At 38.9% G+C, this 27,695-nt stretch overlaps 1 protein-coding gene across 1 annotated transcript; it reads left to right on the top strand.

Annotated features, from left to right (window-relative positions):
- Positions 1–7,483: 7,483 nt before the first annotated feature.
- alg6 (ALG6 alpha-1,3-glucosyltransferase) lies at positions 7,484–26,566 on the top strand. The gene is made up of 14 exons (XM_042416764.1): positions 7,484–7,680; positions 8,402–8,486; positions 9,804–9,893; positions 10,140–10,228; positions 10,490–10,572; positions 11,064–11,128; positions 11,560–11,745; positions 13,621–13,756; positions 17,770–17,855; positions 19,319–19,403; positions 19,741–19,811; positions 21,054–21,122; positions 23,105–23,297; positions 25,574–26,566. The coding sequence occupies exons 1-14, from the start codon at positions 7,599–7,601 to the stop codon at positions 25,769–25,771; spliced, it is 1,518 nt and encodes a 505-aa protein (XP_042272698.1). The 5' UTR covers positions 7,484–7,598; the 3' UTR covers positions 25,772–26,566.
- Positions 26,567–27,695: the final 1,129 nt, after the last annotated feature.

The raw sequence follows: 27,695 nt of genomic DNA, 5'->3' as shown, positions 1-27,695 counted from the left end.
ATATATTGCAGATACACACAAACTGATTATTTGCGCAATATTTACACACTTTTCCAGACTGATATAAATCTAATTAATATCATAATTTAGCTTTCAAAAACACGCCGGTGAAAAAATATATGAGTGAGCCTAGCTTATAGGAGGGAAATAATAAAACAGTCTAATTGTTTTTTAAAGTATATTTATGGTTGTTTTCCTGATAATGATCTCTGACTGGAGGTCACAGTTTAGACACCTTTTAACCCACCGTTACATCACTGCTCGGCTCGTTTTACACGATATTCTGCGGCTCGCCTACTATAAAGGTAACAGTTTCGCAGTTGTGTCTGGCTAATCACTTTTACACAAACAGCAAATGGTGATCGGGCTTGTGTGTGTGAGTGTGTGTGTGAGTGTGTGTGTGTGTGTGTGTGAGGGGGGTTATAGGCGCTATATTTACGTGATCCCCATGGGAAAGAGAAAGGAGCCTCTCTCTCTGCTTCACTTCACTCTCAGACACTGAAGAAGGTGCTGATGATGCAAAAGGCTTTTCCAATGTCACTGTGGCATTTCTTCCAAACTACAATTATTATTATTATTATTATTATTATTATTATTATTATTGAATTAATTTTATTTCCAAACCAAGCAGCTCGTCAATGCACTTCATTATCCTCTCTGTTTTTGACTATTCATCTAATCAAAACATGATCATAAAAAATAAATTGTTACATAGAGACTGTAGGCTGTGTAATAGGCTCTTGATAATCATTCCTATCATCATATTTTTCTCTCCTATTTCGACTCTTAATTTGTAAATTAAGGAGCTATTTTAAAAATCACATCTTATGTTTAAGGACATTTTAAATCGGTTGTGAAAGAGACTACAAAAGGTCAGTTTCAGGCTACACCTACGCAATGTCATTTTGACTAAAGGTGTATTTGGAAAAGCAAAATTATTATTAACTGCAGCTTTTTTTTTTAATATGTCTCTTCGGGGGTATATGACATAAGAAAAAAAAAACATGAAATCATAGGAAACAACAAAAGTCTTGCACTTGCTGAACAGGGTTATCAGTTATTTCCATCTCTTATTCATTTTTTTTTTATCACAGCATGTGTGAGGCCTGTGTGGTTACAGATCCAAGTTCAGACCACAACAAACAGGTCCTTAAAGCCAAACTCTGGAGCTCACATGCAGGTCTGAGCGGATAAGAGAGCCCGCAGCCAGCTGCAGAGTCTCCGTGTGTGTGTGTGATGTTGCACCGGTGATGCTGCGGGCTGACAACACCTCGGAAGGGACGAGATTCAGGCCGCTAGGGGGCGTTAACTCACACCTCTGACTCTCCATTAGGAATATCAGAAATAACAAATATTTAGGAAGACATCACAACCCTTAAATGAGGTGGAGGATGAACCTTCTTACACCAAGATAATCCGTTTTATTTTCTGGCCTTTTAAGGTGTTTTATTCATCTTTAGAATCTGAGCCTATTGTGCAATCTGACTACACATGCAGAAGGAGGAGAAATAAGTGAATATCCGATCTAGTCATTTATTTTCATTGCTATTTTTTCCTCATCATCAGTGAAAGAACTATTGTAAATCTTTTACACCTCGATATCACAACACTCCGTTGCTTCACAGACTTAGGTCAGATGTTTGAGCGTGATTTTGATTTATTTATAGGGACACTAAAATTGTTGATGCTCGTCAGGTTCTTATTGAAGCTTCAGTAACAGCTGATGGAGAAAAAATACATTTGAATACAGCAGATTCCACCTGATCTTAACTGGAGAAAAGCATTGCATTCTTCAACTGAAATTGGCAATAAAAGCCAGGTGTATGCCGGCAAATACATTTAAAATATCCTTAATTGTGTTATAATTTGAGTCTGATATTTTCCAAAAAGGACTCAATTCATTTAAATTCATGTTGGCAACAATATAAAAAAAAATGCTGGTGAATCGAAAACGAACACAATTTCTTTTCGTGTTATTACGTCGCCAACGATACAATTTGCTGATTGGAGGAATACACTCATTTGAAGAGCAAACACTTGCGCGCGCACGTAACGCACCCATTCCATAATGAGCTTCGCAGCTGCGCGTGCTTGTGCACAGGTGGCGAAAAGCCTGGATGGTGGTTCCCACAGCTCCGCCAGCCTGTCTATATTAGTCTCAAGCAACAGTATGTAAAATTGTACAAATAAACAAATAAATAAATAAATAAAAATGTCTACTTTACCTCTGTGATTGTTGATTTTTTAAATTTATTTTTTTAGTTTATCTTTATTTTATCCTCATTGAGATTAAAAATCTCTTTTGCAAGAGTGTCGTGGCCAAGACAGGCAGCAACATAAAGTTTCAGACAAACAACATAAAACAAATAATACAGACAGACCTCCCTTTAATCAACATAAAATACTACAATCATGAAGAATATTATAATAAAACAGAAATTAAAAACACAGCCTTAATGCTAGAATTGGACTGAGAAGCAGCAGCAATTTGAGCCATAAAAAAACCTCCTAACATCCCAACTGACACTGGCAGATACATGATGATGCACAGAGTTCCTACAGCAAAGCTTTAAACCTGCCCAGAGAAACCAGTGACTGTAATTTATACTGACTTCATTTGCAAAAAAAAGTGAACTGGGTGTAAACTAGCTTATTTTAAATCTACATGATATTTAATCAAAGTTAAGTTCAACCTTGAAATTGAGCTGAATGATGAACATTTTGACACGATCAAACAAAAAAGTGAAGTTTTTGGTGATAATGTGGGTGTCATTTTGGGGTATTTTGTTAACGTTATTGTCATACATACTGTATGTCATAGATACCCATTGAATGCTGCTAATACAATATGTAAAGGGGTTCTTCAGTGATACTATGGTTACAGTTCATCTGTCTTCCACCCATCTGTTGCTAACACATTACCAAAGTATAAATCTGGTTGCCGCCTTACATGCATGATGTCTTCATACATTCAGACTCAACATTTCAGGTTAACAGCTCAGGTTCTTGTCAAAAAAAAAAAAACATAGAGTTTTCTCATGTTCCACTACCAGGTGATTTAGGGTGTTTTTAGGATGTCAAAGATCAGAAGAAACCTCAAAATGGGGGGAAAAAAATCACAGTTAATTGATTATCTTAATTTGCTGAGGTGATCAAAGGAGATCATACAACATTGTTCTTTAAAATTCTGTGATGGAGCTTTAATATCTGAGTTTCAATGTTGAGATTTTAAATGTCTGATAGGAAAAAAAGATGAAGATACAAATACTCATAGCGCAAAGGCACCAGCTCTGTTTGCAAAGCTTTACATCAGAAATGGAAGAACAAATGAATTGAATGATGAGGAGGTGTCCTGTTGGCTGAGCGGTTTAAGATGCTGACCATGTAACAGCAATCCAGTTTGAATCTAGCTGGAGACCTTTGTGGTGTTTCATCCCTCCTCTCTGCCCTCATTTCCTGTCATCTTACAATTAAAAAAAAAAAGGTAAAATTGCCTGAAAATAACTGTTTGTTTTTTGTTTTGTTTTAAATTTTTGCAGACGGTTTACAAGGGTAAAGTCATTTCCATCTTCCTCCTCAGATTCACTCATTCATTGTGACAGAATGAGGCTGTGGCAACATCACTTAATACATTTTCAGTACACCTGAGCAAAGTAAGAAACAGGTCAGCTGTTTGTACAGCGCAGATTGCAACTGCTGCGGTTATATACAGCCAAATCTCACAATGTGATTAATTTACTCTTAAATTAAATTATCTCACACAGACAATGTGATCTGGATTATGTGTCCAACCTAAAACAATATCAAAGCATCAGTGATTTATGTGCTCGAGCATTGAGGGCCACTGTGTGTGATAAGCTGCCTGAACAGTCAAGTGAACAGTACTGCTTTCATCCATGTGTGGCTTTTTATAATTATCAGCCAACACATAGTGAATCATATGAACAAACTATATAGGTGGTATCAAATAATCCCTGTAAATATGTTTTTTGGGGGAACAAGGTGTGAAAATAGACAAAATAATAAATTATGATGAAACAACTTTCTTTATCTGCTACTTACGTATCTAATAAGCCTCATGAGGCTGTTTCTATTTCATTAGGAAGTGTGTACCTGTGTTTAATATCAGTGTTGTGTTTGTCTATGAAGGAATACATTTCCTCACATTGCACTCTCACACTGTCAAAACTTGCCATTATTATGGATGCACCAGGAATTAGGAATTAAACATCTGCCATCTGGATATTTGATGATAGACTTTTCAAAGACAGGTGTTAATGTGTCACCTTTGACCTTCTGCATCAGAAAAAAAGCATGTTGAGTGTCACTGAAACAGACTGCATCAGAGTAACAATCTTCATTGTCCAACAGTGAACTCTCCTGGAGTAGAGGGTATAATTTTGGTTTTCAAAGGTTCAGACAGAAGTGATTGTGAACTCTGTTTGCCTAATTAGTCCTCAGATCCTGTAAAAACCTGGATGTACATATTACAAGTGTTGCACGGTATCCAAACAATTCACTGATGATGCAATTAAAAGCATATCCACTAGTGGGACTTCTATGTCTCTAGAATTCATTAATTCAAGTAAATAATCTGCAGAATATATTTTTAAGTCATCACAGGATAATATATTCACACATGATTTTTTGACAGAAGAGTAAACTTTTGATTATAGGTCATTATAGGTCATGTTAAGTGTGAAACATGTGGCAAAATAGCAGAAAAGATCAACTTTGACGCTCTGTTGTGAACATGACATGATAGACTACGCCGGCATTGGCGAGCAAGGCCCAGGCCTCCATAATAACTAGGTCATCTTCCACCACAAGCTATTGCCTTCTCCTGCGGGGAGATCACAGACAGTAAATGTAGGTACAGCAGTTACTGAATATTTAAAAAGGCATAGAGATGAAGCAATAAATGACAAAGTAAAGCTGGCGTGGCCAGGCATTAATAACTAATGGGTACCAGTGAGTTATTGGCTGCTCCTGTTGTAATGAAAGTGTCATTGCAAATCAGCAGTTGTCCGAGGTTATTATTATTTATGCATAATTGATGCGGGAACCACAAGGAACATGTCTTAGCCAACAAATCCCAAACACCTTGGGAACAAAGACGTTGGTGTCAACAGAAGAAAAGGTCACAGAGGAGAATAAGCCCCTGGGCTGAGATTTACATTGTGAGGGGAGGGCGAGGGGAGGCTGTTACAACCACACGTCTGTATACAGAAGGTTACAACAAACTAGTTACACATGAGACTGCCGGCCGGCCGCCCACTGCTGATTACATGTGTTGGAGGCTGTTATGTTATGGTATGTTGCCACAAAGCTAATAAATAGTTGACATACATGTAATTCAGTGGTGGGCAAATAGCAGCCCGTGGGCCAAATCTGGCCATCCAGCAATAACATTTGGCCCCTGAAGAAAGCTGAACTTTCCACTTCCATAGTTTACATCAAAACTTATGCTATTTCTCACATTAATCAACTGTCAGTAGATAGGAAATCAACCATTACATCTGTAGTCTGGTAGTTTAACACAGAGGAAACATTTTCATGAGTAATTTTTGTCAAATTTGTATGAATATAAGTTGCTCTGTTTCTGTTGTTCCATTCGCTTATGAATGGGGGAAATAAATGACATTTGCTGTTGGATACAGCCCTAGAGGAAACAGTTTCATCTGCCAATTATATTCTTAAATTAATTAATAGAAATTAAAAAAAACAAAATACTGGAAAAATACAGGCCTGTGTTTTCACAACACCTATGAAACAGTGGCCTCCTAATTGAAACTACAATGAAAAAACTGGCCTAAGTTTGAATTTAATTGCCTCTGATGTCGTTAATACAGAGAATAAAATGCTCCTGGTGTGTTTCTCGAGCTTTTGAAGTGAGTATTTATTAAATGGTAGCAAAAATGTACTTTTCTGAACTCAGAGTATGTTTAATTTAAGACACTCCTCATCTTTAATGACCATAGCTTTCTGTTTGCAGCTAAAGTACATCTGTCATTCATTCATTCATTCGTTCATTAACCTCTTAACATCCACCAGGTCACCAGCGACATGCTTAAACTAGTTGTAAGAGGCTTAGCATCACGCAGTAACAAGTAAAGGCAGTTGGCACAATTTGGCCACCTGGAGATGTTTTGGAGAGGTTTGTGGTGACACCAGCGACACCACAAACTAAAAACTCCCTAACTCCCCTAAGGTTAGGCCTAGAGGTCTGGAATTTTACACAGGTGTGCTTGACAAGATGTAGGAGGTATGTGGTGATTTACATAGTTCTGGAATAAAGCATGTCCTAGTTATTGTTATTCAATTATGACTCATTATAGACAAGGACCAAAAACACTTTCTTGAGGCATAGTTGAACTAATATAGTTTTGGCTGTGTTTTAGCCACATGCTAAACAAGCACATTTCCAAAAACTAGAAGATGTTACCTTTCAAATGAAGCCTAATACATGCATTTTGGTATCACAGTTCTGTTATAAGTTTTTCCATTTGGGTATGCCAAATAGGTGAAAATTCCAAAAAATGATGGATGTTAAGAGGCTACAAAAAACTTTCTATATGTGCCAGACACACAATAGACCATAGCTCTAGTTATTTGCCCCTAATTTACAGAAAAATAAACTTTTGGAGTCTACAAAAGTTTGCGTTCTGCTGACATTAAAAATAAGTTTTGCTATTTTTGATGTTAGATACCATCTTCAGGATTTTAGAGACATCTCATCAGTATATTTACATTTATAACAAGGCCTTATATTGTAATTTCAGAGATGCCTCAAATATATGTTATTATAAATATAGACTTTATACTGTATAAATAGTTTTCAGTAATTGTTATTGTTAGGCCTATATTTAAATTGTCTGACAGACATGGGCCGGCTTTATGATCCTGATATAATTCAGGAAAAAAACAACATATTTACTAGCAAAGATGAGGTAAAAAGGGCAATTACACTTGACTTTGAGTCATTTATCAGTTTTATTCTCAGTCTGTATTTATTAGCCTATTTTATTATTATATTATAATGAGTTCAGGCATACTTATTTACTCATTTGTTGCAGAGTAGGACACTTCCGCAACCACTAACCTCTAAATTCACCATCAAAAATACAGCACTGTGATATTACAGGACAAATAGACACTAAATAATGCATAATATCTAATAATTTGTCATAAATCTCATCTCAAGTGATGGTGCATTCACGTACCTGGGAAACTTTGTTTTTAAAAAACTAAATTAAACAAAGAATGCAGTGATGTAACCAGGCCTTTAGGGTAACCCCAAAAACACTTCTAAGTCTATCTGGCAAAGCCACTATTAAAGCTCGCTTGATAATATTATTCTTGCCTCAGTTATTGAGCGATTATTCGATGAATTGAAGATTTCCTCTTCTTCTGAGTGTTCCTGAACGCCTCATGTCTCTTTAGCCTGAGCGTCAGCGTCCATCGACCAATGAGAACGCGCTACGAAGCGTTGGTGGACAGCGTGAACAGGAAACGTAAACAGACTCTAATACCTGTTTCATTGAACAGGTTTTTAGCTTTCATTTCTCCCATAAAAGCTCGTTTTACCTCTCAAAGTTATGCAAACGTGGAGTCTCGTGTCCATTTGTGTTTTGCTCGGGGTCGTGGTGAGATGGGGAGTTTCGTTAACGTCGTATTCAGGTAGGAAGTGTGTGCAGCTCAACGACTGCATTGTTTATGTGTCTGCTTTACTGTTGCTGCTTTGATTTACATTAAATATTGACAGAAAATAAACAGTCTGATACTTCAGACTGTAGCTGGTCACATTAGCGATGTTAAAGGCCGAGTTCGCATTTTTTTCAAGTATTTCTTAAAACGACAGTCAGGTGCTAAAATGAACATTAAAACAGGTTTTTCTTGCTGTCATTATTCCTCCTGTTCGTACTGGCCATTAGAAGATCCCTTCATAATGCACTTACAATGTAAGTGATGGGGGTCAAAATCCACAGTCCTCTTTCTGAGCAAGAATGTATTTAAAAGTTTATCTGAAGCTTCAGTCATCCAAATTAGTCAAACCAAGTAGATCTCTTTCAACATTACAGTCTCTTTAGAGCCAAAGTCCCTCTTTTTGTTACTATACTTCCACCGCAGGTCAACACTGTCTGAGGAAACATAAAGAGGGAGTTTGATGGTAAAAAACCTGTAAATGTGGCCAGTATGAACAGGAGGAATGATTACAGCAAGGAAAACCTCTTTCAGTGTTCATATGGGCCCTTGACTGTCGTTTTAGGACAGACTTGAAAATTGTGAATCCGTCTTTTAAGAGTTGAAGCAGTTGTCACCGGTAGTCTGATGTGTGTGTTTGGCTCTTTGCTGTCTGTCATCCATTCATCAGACTAACAGCTGAATGATTTTTCTCCAGGGGCGGGGAAATCTCCCATGTTTGGCGACTACGAAGCTCAAAGACACTGGCAAGAAGTCACCTATAACCTCCCTCTTCAGGAATGGTCAGTTTTGAAACATCCTGTGTTCAATCACTCCACCACTTTTTAAAAGTTGTGTCTTGTTTTGGAGCCCTGGTTTTAGGCATCCATGCCCCCAAAAAGAGTTAGACGTCTTTTTCGGGTCCTCATTGGGACAAGTGGAAAAATATTGTGCTGATTAGACTCAAGGGCACCACTTAGCCTAATAATGACGCACCCTATATAAAGGTTTATGAGTTGTACCAAATGGCTTTATTGATGTTAAATGATTCACTAATTCTTTATTGATCTCCACCAATAATTAGAACAACCTTTGGGTTGCCAGGTTGTGAAAAATCCCTTTGGCTGGTGTTTACCTTCCTCCAGCATGATACTTGCTTTGTATTTATAACTTGCTGTGCAGTTCATTATGACTTGAATGTTGCTTTTGAGCACTGTAGACAGGATGATTTGTTGTAAATACCTTTTATTTATGATTTATTAACTGCAGACTACTATTTTCTTTTATGAATAAGTTACTGACATTTGTGACTGCAGACTTGATAACCAGCAAAAGTTGTTTTTTTTTATGAAATGGCAACCTAAAAGTTGTTCTTCTAAATGGTTTATAACCGATCTATAAAGCACGAGTAAATAGTTATAACCTTTAGTAAAGACATAAGATAACTTCTTAACCGTTTTTAAAGGGTGACTTATTAGGAAGTGGTTCTGATTCAACACATAGACAAACAGATCTAATGCTAGGACCAGAAGGCCTAAAAATTAGAGCTGCAACGATTAGTCGATTAACAGAAAATGAATCGACGACTATTTTGATAATCTCTCTTCTCAAATGGGACAATTTGCTGTTTTTCATATAGGACAGTAAAATGAATATCTGATGGTTTTGAGCTGTTAGTCACACAAAACAAGCGAAGCATTAAAGACATCACTGTGGACTCTGAGAAATTGTGAACGTTGTCTTTTCACTAATTTTCAACATTTCATAGACTAATTCATTAATGGAGAAAATAATCATCAGATTAATCGATAATTAAAGTAATTGTTAGTTGCAGTCCTTATGAAAATACCCAAACTGTGGGATGAATAAAAAATCCAAAAGCTCACTTAAGCAAAACTACAATTTGAACCTGCTATATTTCTCATCAGAAACATGATGCAGGTATTCTCTATGCATCATGTATTAATATGATAAGATACTTTAGTGTGACAGTGCAGCCCAATCTGAGACTATGCAATATAAAATATCTACCGATAAAACCTTCGGCCTGTAATTATAGCTTGTCATAAATTTCCTGCAGAGTTTCAGAATAAATATGTGTACTATATTGCCTCCTCCAGGTACTTCAACACCACTGACAATGACTTGAACTACTGGGGTCTTGACTATCCTCCTCTGACTGCCTACCACAGTCTGATCTGTGCTCATATGTAAGTATTATTTTAAAATAAAGATAAATGAAGAACAGGACCAATCATGCACATTTTCAGGTCCCAAGAGAGTTTTTGTGTAGTCATGCCAGTGCGGATAAGGCATACATTGATATTTTATTTGCTTCTGTATTCTTGTATGTGAGAACTGGTCAAAATCACTTCCCATTACCTGCATTTTAGTGTCTTTTTCAGTATTATCGAAACAATAAAAACAATCTAAATCATTTATTTTTTGTCCTGCAGAGCCAAGATAATAAACCCTGAATGGGTGGAGCTCCATAAATCCAGAGGTTATGAAAGTCCAGAACACAAGTTATTCATGAGAGCTACAGGTACAGTAACCATGAGGAAGTAGAACAGAGATCTTCCGTGCTTCATGATCATTGACATACTTAATTTGCTGACTGTAATCAATGCGTTCTGACGGGTCAGAAGACATTACACCTGCTGAGATGATAAGACTTTATATGCAGCAATTGATTCGTAGTTTGAATGATAAGCTGGTGTGGTGTCATCCAGCCAACATCATTAAAATACATTATTTGCAACACAAATCAGACACTGTATGATACGCTTCTTTCTTTCTGTCTCAGTCCTGGTGGCGGATTTGTTGATATACATCCCTGCTGTGGTTCTATATTGTTTCTGCCTGAGTGATGGATCCTCTAAGAAAAAGGTAAGACTCACGCAGAGTATGGTATCTAACAGTTTTCATCTAAAGACCAAAATGAGCCCTTTTTTCTCTCAGCCTGAACTCACCCTTATTAAAACAAATTACAGCACTGCTCGAATTATGAAGTCATTATTGCAATATGATAATATGATGCTATTCCATTTTCCAGGAAGTTTCTACATTTCAGTGGGTCTTCATTAAGTTTAGAGGGATATTTTGGAATATTTTCACAAGGTCCAACATTATCAGACTGTTATTACAAGATCAGTAGCTACAACAGACACATACCAGCTTGAATGGTGGGACTGGCACCATATGACCCTAAAAGGAAGTACAGGGGATTAATGAATGAATAGAACAACTAAGATTTGTCTAAATGACACAAGAGTCGTTGTGCCTATATGGTGCTATATTAATAATAATCATCAGATTGTCATTTCAGTGTGGTTACGTTTCCCTTCCATCAACTTATAAATACTCTTTTTTCCCCCCAGGTTTGCACTCTGCTTTGCTTCCTGCTGTATCCAGGGCTACTTCTTATTGACCATGGACATTTCCAGTATCCTTTCTGTACAGGTGTATTTATTACATTAAATAAGTGTGATCTAGTGAAATGCTTATATTCAAAGTTGCAGCCATTAACTTTAAAGGCCTGTTCCTGGATAGAGATGGTCACTATCAAAATAAAATGATAACATAAGATGATGAGATAAAATGGAAAGAAACACCAGTGGACTTTGGATGCAGTAATCTTATTTCATTCATGTGGTTTCTCGTCATTCTATCGTATCATGATAGAACCAAGAGCGCCAATAGACACAATTTTTTTAAAAAGCGAGACAAAAACCATAAAGTAAAAAGTAAAAAATTCCCCCAAAAAACCTTTAACAGGGAAAAATTTGTTCATTGAGTTGTTTACCTCCACAAAAAACAGACTTGACCTTCTTCATGTAGATGCTCATGATACAATATTGACCTTAACAGTATCAGGTACAATGTAGTGAGCCTGGGCTTTGCCCTGTGGGGGGTTCTGGCTCTGGGTCTGGGCTGGGACGCGCTGGGCTCCATGGCCTTCTCCCTGGCTCTCAACTACAAACAGATGGAGTTGTACCATGCGCTGCCCTTCTTCTGCTACCTACTGGGAAAGTGTGTCAAACTGGGCCTGATGGGGCGAGGGTGAGTCTATTTGTTGGCGTCTTTATCTTTTCTTTCTTTTCACATCTAAACTTAACATTTATTTTCTTTACATTTTGGGGCATTTAGCTGAGGTATGCAGTTATCTAGAGCAGTGGCTCTGACCCTTTTTTGTTCAGCTTACCCACATAGCCCTATCAGATGGGCTCAGGTACCCTTCATCACACACCCGTGATAGTTCGAAGGTATTTCACCGCAGAGAAAACACAGTAGCTGTGGTGGATCTGTGGCATATGTGAGTCCATACAAGATATAATAATGGAATGGTTGGAGTTTAGACTTGGTCTCTTTTTTTCAGTTGTCAGTCAAGTTTGTATTCATACTACTACCATTCAAAGTGGCAGAAACTGGACATTTCAACCATTTATCAATTATTTGTAGCTTTTTGTAGGTTTCACTTTCTGCCAACTAGTTTTCACACACTCTCACTTGTGATTGGCATCACACAATTTATAATACTGTTTGTTTTTTTATTTGCCTCCTGAACACAATATGTGGATAAATATCATTAAATCATGATTTTTTTTTTTAATTATCTGAGCTACTTTCCATGTACTTCCATGTAGATCCTTTCTAGTGTCCCTGGGTTGGGAATCACTGATCTAGAGCAATAATGTTAGCAACTTTTAGATCGTAAATCACCAAAATAGTGAGCAACCATTATTATAGAGGTAAAGCCACAGTGCATTCATAAAACATTGTGATCAAAGGGTTAAATCATTTGAGAGACACTGGAAAAAGAAATAAAACAAAAAAGGAGAGCAACAGATGGGATTTATCGTATTTCCTACCTTCTTTTAAGAAAGGATTAGATCTTCAACAATTAGCTGATTAATCGATTAGTCGGTCAACAGAAAATTAATCACCAACTATTTTAATAATCAAATAATCGTTTTAGTAATTTTTATAGTAAAAACGCCATTTGCTGGTGCCAGCCCCTCAAATGTGAGGATCTGAACTGAATATCTTTTGCTTTTGGACTGTTGGTTGAACAAAACAAGAAATTTGAAGATGTCACTACCACTATAATGAGCATTTTTCACAATTTTTGGACATTTTATACACAAAAAGAGAAATAAAATAGTCAGATTAATCAATAATGAACATAATCGTTAGTTGCAGCCCTAGAAAGTATAGTAGAAGTCATATTTCTAAATATTCTTTCTTGCAGTCAGCGATTATCCCAACTTATGCCTGAATAAAGCAACCCCCCCGCAAACTCCATCACTACAACCTTTGATACAAAATGTCCCAAGCCAGCATTCATTATATTGTTTTATCATTCTGCATACAAGCGTCAAATGAATGCTCTAAAGCAGATATGTAAGGTCAGTCTGTAAGAGAGCGCTGTTCTCAGGAGAGCCACAGAATGACTGAGGTAATCAGATTGGATGCTGTTACTAGTGTGTCCAGTGTCTGTTTATCTAGTAACAATGTACCAAGGGCATTTAGTAGCAAATGGAGAGCTGGATTAGAAGAGCCGGGGGGAAAGATATGTCCAGATGACACTCTCGCCATGCCCAAACTCCTCAGCTATGCCTGTGTGTGCAACTTAACCAGCAGCTTCACAGTTACAGCTGACAAGATAGCCTGACCTACACTAAAGACTCTCAGCTGATGCATGGCTTTCACTGCATTCCTCAACAGAGGGGTCAAATCCCAAATTTAGGACTTGCAGACATGTACTTACTAATTGTTTCGGCAATACAAGTAGACATAAATCTAGAAATTTCAGTTCCAAAAAAAAAAAAGACAAAATTATGTTAGCAATTACTTTACTGCCTTTTTTTTTCATGTGTTTTTTACAGTAAATCTCTGAGTTAATGCATGTCTCTCTGTGTGACCCTCTTCATGTAGGATGTTCCAGTTGGTGAGAATTGCTGCAACAGTGTTGGTGACTTTTGCCCTCTGCTGGCTGCCCTTCCTGTCTGACCCCAGCCAGGCCTTGCAGGTGGTCAGGAGGATTTTTCCCGTGGCTCGTGGTCTGTTTGAGGTACAGCAGAGTTTCTTGAATGAAAAAGCCTAAAAAACCACATCTGAGTGGTTGAATCTTCCCTTGAGAACTAGCCTTATCAAAAAAACACTTGTACTCTTAAGAATAGTAGCTTGTAACACGCGATCCAAATATGTCATTTAAAGTGGAAGAGGGTAATATTGTGAAACACATAGGGTGGCCTGGAGATTAGAGGAGCCACACAAAGACTGGAAGGTCATGTGTACACTTCTGTACACGGTTTCCATTGAAGTCTCACCTGCCCCTGAGGTGCTGCAGATGGTTAACCTTCTCACAACCTTTTTTGGTGGTATGCATAAGAATGTGTGTCCCAGGGAAGTTTCTGAGAAATTCATGATTAAATGTGAGCATAATTATAGTAATAAAATGTCCCGAAATTCCAAATTCCATCAATAACATGAATAAAATATGTTAGGCATTTTTACTCGATAAGCCTGTGGGATTTTTTTTTTTTATGGCTTTAAAGATAAAAATGTATGTAATGCCGTCTTTTGAGATATTATGATCCAACAGAGATGCTGTTATGTTTCTGTTTACCCTAAAGCCTCTTACTGTAATGGGTATATGTAACATAATTTTCTTGACATTGGTTTGTGGCTGATCTTTAGGCAAAAGACTGTGGTACTCACTCAAAGTAATGAACAGTTGGTCCTGGAAGTCAGTATTTTGCATAATACGCCTGATATGATCTTGACACAAAGTATTTGATCCATCAAAAAACAAAATACAGTGAGGTATCAATCTAAATTATAATCCAGATAAAGAGAAAAAGAAAAAAGGCTGTTTGACACCTTGGGATTTTTTTTTGCAGATCACATTATTAGTCAGATTTTTCTGTTTATGCCTAATTGTGCAGGATGGCTGACAATGTTCTATATTGTTCTTATTGTGAATGACTTACAAGTATTGTGTGTGTATCCAAAGCTTGATATATCTTATTCCTCTGTTCCGTAGACCTCCGTTGTTATCTAATAACTTTTAAAAACTTGTCAATGAGCCACACCATTACACACACGCTGTTATTAGTCTTTGGAGTATCAAACTACTGTGCCTAAAACTCTTTGTGGTGAAAGAATATGTCACCCAGGACAATGGTGTGGCTCACTGACATGTTTTGAATAGTTTTTGGACAACAACAAAGTTCTACGGCAGTGAGGAATAAGATATTTCAGACTTCAGATACACTCACAATACTTGCAAATAGGATGAGTTGGTTTGGCTTTGCACATGAGATTTGCTGACCATAAGAAAATATAGAAAATCAGCAGCCTTATCCTTTAACGGCACTCCAGGAAGTTTAAGTCTTCATTTCATAGTTGTTTTTTTTTTACAGTTTATATAACACGAGGCTTTAATGCTTGTATGAAAGTCAGACACAACCTGTGTGGCATTCCTCGTGCCCTACACACTGATCCATATTCTCAGCATGGTAAACACGCTTCCACCCTTCAGTGCTTATGCAGTCTGAAATGGATACCCTGCAGGATCAAAGAAAACAGAGGAATAAAATTGTGAAAAGGTCAGGCGATCAGTTTCACTCTATCTCTGGGAGGTGTAGGAGCATACAGATAAATCTAACTAATTTATGGCCTCAGTGTTTTCAGCACTTCATAGCACAGCCATGTTTTAGCCATATGGACTGCTGAGCGAGGCCAGCTCTGTACTTTAGGCATATCAGAGCACATCCGACAACTGCTCCCCGCGACTGACAGTTTTGGAAATCAGACGTGTATATTTGACTGTTGTACAAGCGCACACATATTTGTATACTGCGGTCAGACAGTCGTAGCCTCAAAGAGAAGAGAGGATCTTGGAATATGATATTAATTAAAAGGAAAGGGATAGTGAACAGTGATAAGGAGTACTTGAAACAAGTCCGCAGCAGTGTTGAAAGCTGTCATTGAGGCGACAAAGGTAAAGTAGCTGTGTGTGTGTGTGTGGCAGTGCTTGCATGTGTGACAGACAGCTCAGAGGCCAAGGTTTGCAGCTCTCATTTCTGAAACCCTGTAACCCCCCTCTTGTCCCGTTCCCCGAGGTGGCACCCACCACAAGGTGTCATGGATGTGAGAAGTAATTGAAAATTCTACCCGGGGAGTGGATGGCAGCGTGCGCTGTGGCAGTATTTGTTCAACGAAATGATGCAAACATAATACACAGGGTGTGAGAGACACTATACTCCCCTGTGACGACAGCATGTGAGGCTGCTGGGGCGAGTCGTCCTGAACTAATTGTGAAATTGTGCACGTAAGCAGAAGCTTTGGACAAGGGGACAGGGGTGAGAAGGGGTGGTGGGGGAGCAGGAGGAGGAGGGCTGGTGACTGGTGGTCGTGGCGGCTTCTGGGAGGGAGCAGTTGTAAGTTTACCCACTGAGCTGCATTCTGGCGTCTCACGTTGCTGCCTGCTCACAAAAATGGCACCAAATGCTTCCCCCTGTGAAATTCCATGCTAGCATATAGGTGAAGGAGCCCCGCCGCTCTCTCTCACTCCTGCATTTGCTGATGAGACCCCCCCTCGTTCATGTGTTGCCTTCAGGCGACGTCCAGGAACATTCCCGTAGTGGTTATTTGGAGCGGGAAGGCTGAGAGGAAAGAGGGAATGATGGGGCTGAGACAACACAATCCTGAAAGGCCCAGTGCTGACTAGGCTGCCATTAAGATCCACACAGCTGTGCTGTGAGCAGCTGTAGCATGGAGGAGAGCGAGGACGCTAGAAATAGGCTTTCTAGACAGGGCCACACACTGAAACCATCCACAGCGGAGTGATGAAGTCGATCTAGTCACGCTGTCTCTGTGTTGTGTGATATCATGGTGCACAGTGGCGGCTTGAGCCTCAATATCATCTGATCCCTGCACAACTGCTTAAACCCTTAAATCAACTGAACCGCGCAGTAACGCCCTCCTCATCTCTTATAAACCACAAGTCTTTTTAGGCTCGCATTAAGGGTGTAACATATCCTCTATATCATTCACGAACCTTTAAAGATTGATTTTTACGGATTATTCACAAAACCAGTACAGAACTGAGATGGTGTCACATGAGATAAACTAGCACCAGCACTGCAACGACTAGTCAAATAATCAATTAGTTGATGGACAGATAATAAATCGGCAACTATTTTGATGAATCGCTTTAGTCCTTTTTGACAAATGTTGAACATTCTCTGGCTTTAGTTTCCCAAATGTGAGAATTTGCTGCTTTTCTCTGTTTTTATATCGTTGTAAATGGAATCTCTTTGGGGTTTGGACTGTTGGTCAGATAAAATTTGAAGATGTGACTTCAGGCTCTGGGAAACTGTGAAGGACGTTTTTCACTGTTTTCTGACATTTTATAAGCAAAGCAATTTTCAAGGTTCAGTTTTATTGTCATACAATACAGGATTGCAGAAGGAAATGCAGTTTTAGCCCCATCCACGCTAAACACACACACACACACACACACACACACACACACACACACACACACACACACACACACACACACACACACACACACACACAGACATTTTAAGTTAGAATAGAATAAAACAATAAAATTAAATAGAACAAAATGTATCAATTAATAAAGAAAATTATCGGCAGATAATCGACAGTGACAATTAGCATCAGTTGCAGCCCTAGTTTTCATAAATATCATTTGAATGAATTATAAAAACTAATAAATGTAATTATATAGAGAACTGTTCAACATATTGACATGATGTGTTGATCAGAGTCAGTGAAGCAGAGCTCTGTGGTTGGTCTGTATCTGCTGCTTATGCAGAAACTACAACTGCCTCGAACTTTGAGCCGTCCTGTTCAAATGTCCCCCTGGAATCCCTGAGGAATTTTTATTGCATGTTCAGAAGGGAAATAATTACTTACAGCAATGCCACTTATTTGCTTTCTCTTCAAAATGGATTTTTTTTTTTTTTATTGTTGAACTGTAAACAGTTTTTGTCGTTTTGACCTGACATCATTTCTCATTTAACCAAAGTGGTGTACTTGTTTTGACAGGATAAGGTGGCCAACACATGGTGCAGCTTGAACATCCTGATAAAGATCAGATCCATTCTGTCCAGGGACTCCCAGCTCTACCTCAGGTAATCCCTCTATCTATCTATCTAACAAGCTTTCACTTCATTCTCCTCCTCTATCTTTCATGGTTTGCTTCTCTCTTTTGCTGCGTCATTCTGTCTTTCTATCGGAACCCCTGCCTCCTGTCTCTTGTTTTGACTCCTTTCATTTCCTGGGAAAGCAGAGCTCGCCCAAGGGAATGAAGACTGTGATCCAGCAGGGTAGAAATAAGATCATCCCTCAAGGAAACATCTTGTGAGGAACTTCTGAACATGAAGTCACAGCTGTTTTTGGAAATGTGGTGACAAGAGGTTGAATTGCTTGAGGAGCTATCAAAGCATGTGTCATGTACAGAGATAGAAGCTAAGTTAATGAACCTGATAGGAAGAACTTATTTAAGTGGATGACACAGAGAAACAAATGAGAAGACATAGTTGAGTTGAAGAAACATCGGACACCGGCCTTTGGTCTCCACAGAGCATCCTAGGAAGTATTTGAATAAGTCATTTTGACCAAAAGCTGAGGACCTGTACAACCACTGTGAGAAAAACTTGATGCAACAGTTGTGTCATGGTGGAGCCCGCTTAAATAACCCAGCACGCTAAATTTAGGAGTCCTATGTTCGCAGCATGGACACGTTTCTGCCAGACTGCTAAGTCCAGGGATCAAGTGGGACTTCTTTGACTGTAGTGCATTTCAAACAAATGAAAAACACTCTTGTCTTTTTGGCAGAGGGAGTGGATTGCTAAATGCGCTGGTGTGGGTGTACTGTGTACATAGAATGAATCAGCTGTGAAAAGTGATCCATGTCCTTCCGGACCACAAAACCCTGCCCTACACATAACACATGCATAACACACTCGCTTTCATACACACTAAGTACTCACTTGCTGTTTATTTATTACTACAGTCTGTCTTTCTGGCCCTTCTGCATCTGTCTGTGTTCACATAACAGCTTTCAATACAATTCGTAGTGCAAACACATTGTTGCTCTCACATCCTCAAACTCGCTGCCTGACCTCTCATCACATTTATGCACATTCGCACTGACACATAGTCACTCGCTTACAGTGCCTACATCCCCCAGCAGGTGACAATTGAAGGGTTAAACTAATGCCTGGTAACCCTCTGACAGGGGCCAGTATTTGGTCATTTCCCCACATAGCTGACGCCTTACAGTAGTTGCAGAGCAGGCGGTGTCTGGAAAAGAACGAGACGGATCCACAGTTTGATGTTGATTGTTTGCATTTGACATTAAAATCTGATTTGTTTGTGTGTATTTGTTATATTTAGTTATATAGTCAGTAGTAGTGGTCAGTTTCCACATGAAGGCATTTCAACATAATAGATAATTTATTTTACTCTACATGTCTTTTGCTGTGTAATCATTTTTTTCTGCTGTGCTAATTTAATTTTTCCACTGTGGATTTTTTTGACTTGTGTATTTGATAATGCTGATTTGAGATCACCTGAATGCTCTTTTTTTCAGTTTTGCCTGCACTCTCCTGGCAGTCCTACCGTCCTGCCTCAGACTTTTGACGAAGCCCACCTTCTGGCAGTTTAAACTGGCCCTGGTGAGTGATTTAGGCCTGGGTGAGAACAGACTATCTGACTGATATCAAAATAATAGCAAGCCGATTGTACCGACCCTCACTTTACAGAGAGAAAAAGACCTTTTTGTAGGCTAAACATCAGATATTTTATTTAATATTTCTCTTTTATTTAAGATCTTTCTGTATTTGAATATCTTTTCTAACACATTATCAATATATAATTACGATGTGAACATGTTTTACGGCTCTGTTCATACACATTTCTTTCCTTTACTGGCTTTACTTAAATGTATGCTATTAAGTATTATTGTTCAGTAACAATAGCAGCTGTTTTACTAAAAATCTTTGTCACTTTTAGGTCAATTCATCTCTGGCATTTTTCCTCTTCTCCTTTCAAGTCCATGAGAAATCCATCCTTTTGGCTTCCTTGTAAGTACTGTTACTTCTTGAGATTTTGTCTCACTGGGTGATTTGATTTGTTAACATGTAAAAGCAGCGATGGCAATGAGTACAATCTGTACCTTCCATATCTAGAGATATCTCAAGTATTCACAGTCATAGATTTAGTTTCTACTCAAAAAGGAGCCCTTCCCCTTCTCCTGACTTCACTCCTCGGTCCTGCAGAGTAATGATTTGAATACATTAACACTTTATGAAACGTGACGTCATCCCTATGCTGTACTCCCAGAGTTGCAGAGCAACAATCTATTTAAGTACAGACTTGCTAACTGAGGTATTATTCACCTCTGTCATCATACTCTGTGCCGCACAGACACAAAAGCAGCCCTCTCAGCTTCCATTGTCATGATATGTACTGTGTGTGTGTAAGACAGTAATATTTAACAAGACTAAATGCAGCACTTGCACACATAAGCCCGAGGATGTGCATGTGTGTGTGTGTGGTTCATTACCATTCCCATCAATGTATAAAGCTGTGGCTGCTGTAGGTAGAGAGTGAAGCCTTGGATAGATTCAACAGCAAGGGATTTGGCTCCTAGATCTGGGCTCATCTATTAATCTAGATTAGGGTAGATTGTTGCTTTATTAACTATTGAGTTATATCTCCCACCTGTCCCCCTGAATCAATCAGTAATGCATGTCCAGGGATTAGGAAAGAATGGCAGGCGGCAGCTCGGGGCGTTGTTTGCGCAGGATCAATTATTGGGCTGTAACAGGATCGCCAAAGAGCACTGGCTGTAATTATGGGCTCAGGGACCGGTGGAAAGTGCCCCCCTCGGAGCACAGTGTACAACTATCACCGGGCTAGCACTGACGCAGGCAAACTGTCATAAATTTATCACCGTGGCAATATTTGGTCTTAATGTAGAAAATAAATATTTAGTTCAAGTAGAAGTTTGATTTTTAACCTCAATTATTGAAACTTTTACAGTGTCATACATACATACACTAAAGGGCATAGACTGATATAAAATTATATGGTATAAAGAACATTGACTGCCTTGTGAGGTCAGTGACAGTACTGTCAGTAATCAATTCATGCGGGTGTCCTATCTGGTCAGGAGCTTTGATATTCTAAACACATGATATCAGTTCACATCCAGCTCTGACCTAACGTGGCCTTTCTTCCCGCCTGACTGTAAATTAATATTAATCTGTCCTTACTGTAGAGTGTGCATAACAGTGTGTACGTCCAACTTTGATCTTTTCTAGGCCCGTCTGCCTCCTGTTGAACGACCTCCCCCTGATTGCCATTTGGTTCCTACAGGCCTCTACGTTCAGGTGAGACTGCATGGGGGGGAAGGACCACTGTCACATTCAAACTGTGGACCAGTGACTAAACACAGCTAGTAGACGGATGAAAGCTGGATATCAGTCTTCATTGTTGTTCATGTCAGAGGTCCAATAGCTTTTCTGTGCAGGATGTAGATGAGTATTTTATTTTCTTGTTTTGCGTCCCTGGAACAGATAGATATTACAGACTCATTCTGAGTCTCAGCCTTTAGTTAAAGATGTATTTTTTTTCTTTTAATTTATGTTTTACTACAATAAAGTCATCATTTGTTTGACAAAATATTGGCCGCACATTGACAGTTTTTGGAGCAGCCCTTCATTCCGTGCTGTTGAGAAATGCCTGTAAAGTCTGTTCGAAACTTAACTGGCTGTCATTTCCGTCGAGATTTAATAAACATCAGGTTTCCATGCAACCATCCACAACAAGTCTGCCACCTGTGCTGTAGCTGGAACATTTTTTCAATACCAATCATTATTAATGATGGTGGAAAAGAGCAGAAAGCTTTAAGTAAATAGAACTTCCTATTGTCATTGGGATAAGATCAACTAAGTCAGAGTTTGCCTGAAATTATGGAGTGAGACTGTTGTAATTGCTGAAAGAGGAAATAACACAAATGATAAGTTAATTAGTAAGCATTAAATTGCATCCTTGCTCAACTGAATACACTCAGGGATTTTACAACTACAGCCTTACTTGGTCTGGTATGACCACTCACTTATAATTGCTAATAGTATAAAAAATGATGCCAGACATTACTGAGTCAGTACACCGACTTGTTTTTCTTCTACTTCTACTATTCTACTTGTGTTACTGTGACATTACATTTTATTCTTTACCCATATTCTATAATTGACACTTGTAGCCACAGTCCTGGCAGCTAAATTGGCACAAACCATATAAATCTGGCATTCCTCTATCACATATCACCTATCTTCATGTCTCCCATGTCTTTTCCGTCTCTCATTTGTTAACTGTCAAATGAAAAATGCCATAAAAATAATCCTAAAAACCCCAAATGCATCGGAGATTTGGGTTAAGGTGAGGACCGTGAATGGAAAAGACGAGTAGTGTTGCAAATGCTCCATCTAACTTTCACCAGCTGTTGTTAAATTCTTCCGGCAGCACTAATTGTTGTGCGTGTGGTTTAGTATAAGGATATCTGGGGATTACACAGCATAGTCTGCATGCCTGCCGTCTAAGTGTGCGTTGTGTAGGGACAGGGGGTCATTCTGTAGCTGTTTCTCAGTACAGTCTGACATGGACATAATCTGCATCCTCTCCAGCACTCTGCCATTTAAAAAAAAATACATCTTTTGTTAGCATAATTGGCTGCATGATTGCTCAAGCATAGCAATTTGAAGAGGACAGAATGCAGCCAGTCTGTTTTTAAATTGACGAAGTATGTATTTCTAAAATGTTTATCTGCTGAATGGAGCTTTTTTGTTTGAGTAAAAATCAGAATGAGTGGTTTGTTGCTGGTGGATAGGTTTTTATAAGCTGGGGTGATGTGCGATTTACTATGAGTCAACTGTTGTTCTTGTCCATGCCCCTCTGCTAAACTAAGATACGCTTGGCATGAATGTCAGTCATCTCTACCCAAGGGACAGAGTGCTTGTGCGGGCCTGCTGGATAAAAGCTCCGTGGTTTAATGTTGCCCTTCACTCAACAAATGATACTAAACTTAATGACATACTGTTGGATGGATGTACATGAAAATCTATTATGTGTGTGTCGTCTTTGAAATGTAGGATAGAGATGATTTCTTTTTAATATATGTCCGTAACAATCACCATATTAACATTGCACAAGGCAACATCTGTATGTGATTCTTGTTTCCTGTCCTTGCAGTCATTACACATCGCTCTGTTTGGGGTCATTGTACATTTCTCTAGACAAAGACATCCGGAAAATGCCTAAAAATTCAAAACTGTAAATGCACCATTGTTCTCGTCCTTGTCTCTCCGTGCAGCATGCTGCCTCTGTTTCTGAAAGACGGTCTGCTCGTGCCCTACGTTGTGACCTCGATGGCCTTTCTCTTCTTCAGCACTTATCTGTTGTCTGCACTGGAGCACAGTTCAGAGGAAGAGCTCAGACTGGGATACTACCGCAAGCTGCTTTTCTTCCTAGCCAAAATGGACCTGGCCTGTATAGTGAGATGGAAGGTCAGTGTCTAATTGCTGGTACAGTGACTAACAATATGGTGCCCAGTAAGCATTGATTTGGTGATTTGCAGGTCAAAAGTAATCTAGACAACTAGGTTACACTGTTACATATAAACTTGTACACATATAACATTTCATCAGCAATTCAGTGACTATAGTCATTTGAATGCTGTTGAGAGAATGAATCTATAAAAGTTGTCGATTAACTTTCTGTCAATCAACTAATCAATTTATGTTTCAGCTCTAGTTTTATGTAACCTAGATGTCTAAAAACCTTAAGTTTTTTAACAAATTTAAACCCGTTTTTAACATAGAAATCTAAACGGCTTTTAATCTTTAAATCACTAAATGAGTTTTGGGTAAATGTCGGCATAAAGAGATAATATGAAGAAATTCCTAACATGTGTCTGGCAATGAGTAAAAGACTTGTATGTGCCCCGCTTTGTATGTGAAAGATTAAATCCACACAGGGGTAATACACAAGTTAGTAACTATAAGTTTGGTTTCATGATTTATGTCAGCTGGTAGGTGGGGGAAGCAATTCCAAAAGTTTGTATAGGTGGAGGTAACTTCTATCATTGTGGTTCAGTAAGGTTAGTAAAGGTCATACAAGTTACTTTATACCTTTTAAGACAGATAAGTATTGCAATACTGCATGTCTTCATCTTCATCCAACACAAACACATAGAGCTGATATAAAAACTTAAAGCCCCTATGTGTAAAACGATCCAAATTACTCTGATGGCTTAAATTTCTGTTTGTAAAGAAATTAAATAATCCCAAAAAAAAATAGGTGTTGCTTTCAGCTCATTTTTACCAGGTCAGCTGTGTCGTGTGTTGCTGTCTGCCACAGTGTCTTTTTCAACACTACCACTAGGAGTTGTCAGAATTACACATTTTCCAATCATACACACAGCGGCTTTAAGTTTAAAGTGTGGTTTCCCTCCAGGTATAGACTCGCTTTAGATAAGACACATGCTCAGTGACTGACGGTAAACGAAGCAGATATATTACTGCTTGATTATGTTAATAGTTCATGTCTGCTCTTGTACTTGGATGGAGGAGGATGTGCAGCTGATGCATTTGTAATAAGAACGGTGCTGATTTCAGGATCCCAGGTGGCCTGTACTTTGAAAGTGGCACTAGACCTAAATTGCAACCGTGTGAGAAGATATACCCAACTGTATAAATAAAGATCATGTGCCGCTGTAAGCTGTGTAAGCTGTCCAGGGATGAAAGCTGCTGCCAGCCAAAGAATTATTTATCACTTATTTAAGTTTCCACCGCATCTGAAGTGGCTGCACCGCCAGCCCCTTAGCGACAGGGGCACTGGTAGGGTGTCAGAGATTAAGAGAAGGTGTCTTTTTATAGCGCGTGTCATTAACACAGGTTTGCCTAGATATATTTATTTACACAAGCAGCATAAATAGCGAGCCCCAATGATGGCGATAGGGTTTCATGGGTTTGGGGTGGCAGGGCGGGTGTGGGCACGAGGTGTTTCCTCCATCTTACTCACCGACTTAGCCCTGGCTCATAAAGCCCAAATAGACACATGAATTACCTCACTCGCACCATCAGTTATTTTTGCAACTCTGGAGGTAAATTAAATCGTTAATTGGTTTTATATTATGGTCACACTTTAAAGGACCAGTGTGTAGGATTTAGTGGCATCTCGCAGTGAGGTTGCAGATTGCAACCGACTGAATACCCCTCCCCCGCCAAGCGTGTAGAAGAACCTACGGTGGCCGCGAAAAACGCAAAAGGCTCTCTCTCTAGAGCCAGTGTTTGGTTTGTCCGTTCTGGGCTACTGTAGAAACATGGCGGTGCAACATGGCGGGCTCCGTGGAAGAGGACCCGCTCCCTATGTAGATATAAAGGGCTCATTCTAAGGTAACAAAAACACAACAATTCTTATTTTCATGGGATTATAAGATGATTAAAACATACTTATGAATATTATGTTCCATTTCTGCCAAGTCCGTTCCACTAGATGCCAAAAAATTCTACACACTGGACCTTTAAATGATGGGAAAAGCCAACAGTTTGATTGTAGCCTGAGGTGCCCAGTCTTTTCATTGTTTTACTAGAAACACTTTCTGGTATGGGATATTAATTCTCTCATCACGTAAAGCAGTTTGGCAACGAGTAATCATTAAAGGGGTATTCCACCAATTTGCAGCGGCTCATAAATATCCTGACTCTTAGTCCCTAGTGTGGGTCAAACTCCAGAGATGCTGGATCCTGTGGTCAACTCACTCTGTTTGTCTCTGTTGCAGTTCTACATCTGCATCGCAGCCATGGCCGGTTTGAGCGTCGTGAGCGCAGCACTCGTCCCTCCACCACATCTGCCTGACTTGTTTCCTGTGCTGGTGTCTGTTTTCGCTTTCATGCACTTCATGGGATCATTTGTATATTTCAACATCGTCCAGTTCAGCGCACCTCTGAGCAGAAAGAGCCAGAAGAAGAACAACTGAATGGTGCCGAATGTTGTGATATACACTGCAAGACGTTTCAAGCTCAATTTGAGTTTGGAAAGCCAGTTTTGCGCACGGGTCATGTCTGTCCTTAATGTGTATGGGGGCTTTCTGCATGCCATCACGTACCCAATGCAGATAGCACAATTAGTGCATACAGTATTGTGAGCTCAGAGGAGCTGAGACATCAAGTGAAAGGATAGTGATAATTTTCAAGTTTGGACCAAATAAATTCATGAGTTTATTTAAAAAAATCCCTCCCCGTTACTAGAAAATTACACATTTTAGCATTTGCCTACATTTGTTTATTAACCACATTGTATTTCTAACATTGTTTTCCATTCGGACCATTGACACTGAAGTCTTCAAGCTACTATTGCCCAGCTGGCCAATCTCAGTCCTTTGGGAACATTAAAAGTCACATTGGTAGACACAGGAGTGAATTCAGATGACACAATGCCTGTATGCTCAAGCTATGAGGTAGCCACAACAACAGAGACACTTGTACTGATCAGTTATGGTTGAGACTGTGTCAATTAAACTTCATGGAAACTTTAAAAGCTACAGATAGTTACCGTTAGGTGTCCCTGTTATTGTGTCCACCCTATGCTTTCCTTGTAATTTAATGGACACCTGATGGAACTGGACTCAGGTTTTTCAGTAATGGTTGATCATTATCGATTCATGTGAACTTTTTTTTACGGTTTTCTACTGTACATTTTTACCTATCATCAAAGTTATTTTGTACAAACTTAGTTTTTCTGAAAATAAATTAAAATTTCTCAACGACCTAAAGTGAACATCAGTTTTATTGCCATGCTGTTAAATGATATGATATGAAGCAGCTTCATATAAACTGTCTACATTTACCAAGTAGTCCGCTAAATCACCCCTAACTGTCTGGCAGAGACAGAGCCAATAATTGGACAGAAATTATATCTTCAAAGCTTTTACTCAACATCATTAAATATTCATTACAAGTCTCAGATACCACAAGGGTCCTGCGCAAAAGACCTGTACATTTAAAACAAAACCAGTGACAGAAAAGGCCTTAAAAAGAGATGATGGAAGGTGACATATCTGAACATAATGCTATAAAGTTGAAATACCACAGAAAAAGGTACAAGCAATTTCTTTCCCCAATCTCTCTGCAAGTTAATGACAGGCATAAAAAAATCCATTACAACTATAAATGTTATCAGGTCAGTGAGGGTTGCCTGTGCATCTGAGGCTCTGGGCCTGTAGCCAATAATGGGCCACAGGGACAAATAGGAGCCCAAGATCTGAGTTAACTGTTACTACAACAGGACATGAACACAAGGGGCCCATTGGAGAAGGCATGAAAGGTGTTGGTTTGTCCCTCTATTACACATTTATATAACGTCACGGCAGTTCATCTGGGAAGATGTGAGGGGAAAATAACAACTCACTCTCCCACTTCTGAAATGGGAACAAGTAATAAAGCAGCGGTGAAACAACTAATACAGCTGGAGTAAGATATTAAAAATGATTAAATCCATCAAATCAGTAATTCATGGGATAATTTATTGAAATTAAAGTGATAAGATTAGAAAGTGATATGTCGACCCATAGAAAATGACAATTCCATGACAACTTGGCAAATCCATCTGCTGAGGAAGATCATGTGATACAACTGAAAGCTGCAGAACAGCTACTGAATGTGAAGGATTCTCTGGTTTGAGCTTCTGAAATATGAAAATTTGATGCTTGTCTCCAATTCATATCATTTTAAAGTGAATGATTGGACAAAACAAGCAGTTTGAAGATGTTATGTTGGGCTTTGGAAACTTGTAACAGTCATTTTACCCTATATTCTGTCAAATACTAATCGATTAATCAAAAATTAACATTAATTGATCATTAAAGTTTATTAGCTGCAAACCTTAAATGAAATATTCTGTAC

The sequence above is a fragment of the Thunnus maccoyii genome, chromosome 7 (genome assembly GCF_910596095.1).
Source record: "Thunnus maccoyii chromosome 7, fThuMac1.1, whole genome shotgun sequence".
Classification (NCBI taxonomy): domain Eukaryota; kingdom Metazoa; phylum Chordata; class Actinopteri; order Scombriformes; family Scombridae; genus Thunnus; species Thunnus maccoyii.
This window is presented reverse-complemented; position numbering and strand designations above follow the sequence as displayed.

Bases quoted from the DNA above. Each gene is read 5' to 3' on its own strand.
- alg6 (XM_042416764.1), top strand. From the start codon at position 7,599: ATGCAAACGTGGAGTCTCGTGTCCATTTGTGTTTTGCTCGGGGTCGTG. The intron at 10,573-11,063 runs GTAAGACTCACG...TTTTCCCCCCAG, and splicing joins ATGGATCCTCTAAGAAAAAG to GTTTGCACTCTGCTTTGCTT. The intron at 21,123-23,104 runs GTGAGACTGCAT...CTCTCCGTGCAG, and splicing joins CTACAGGCCTCTACGTTCAG to CATGCTGCCTCTGTTTCTGA.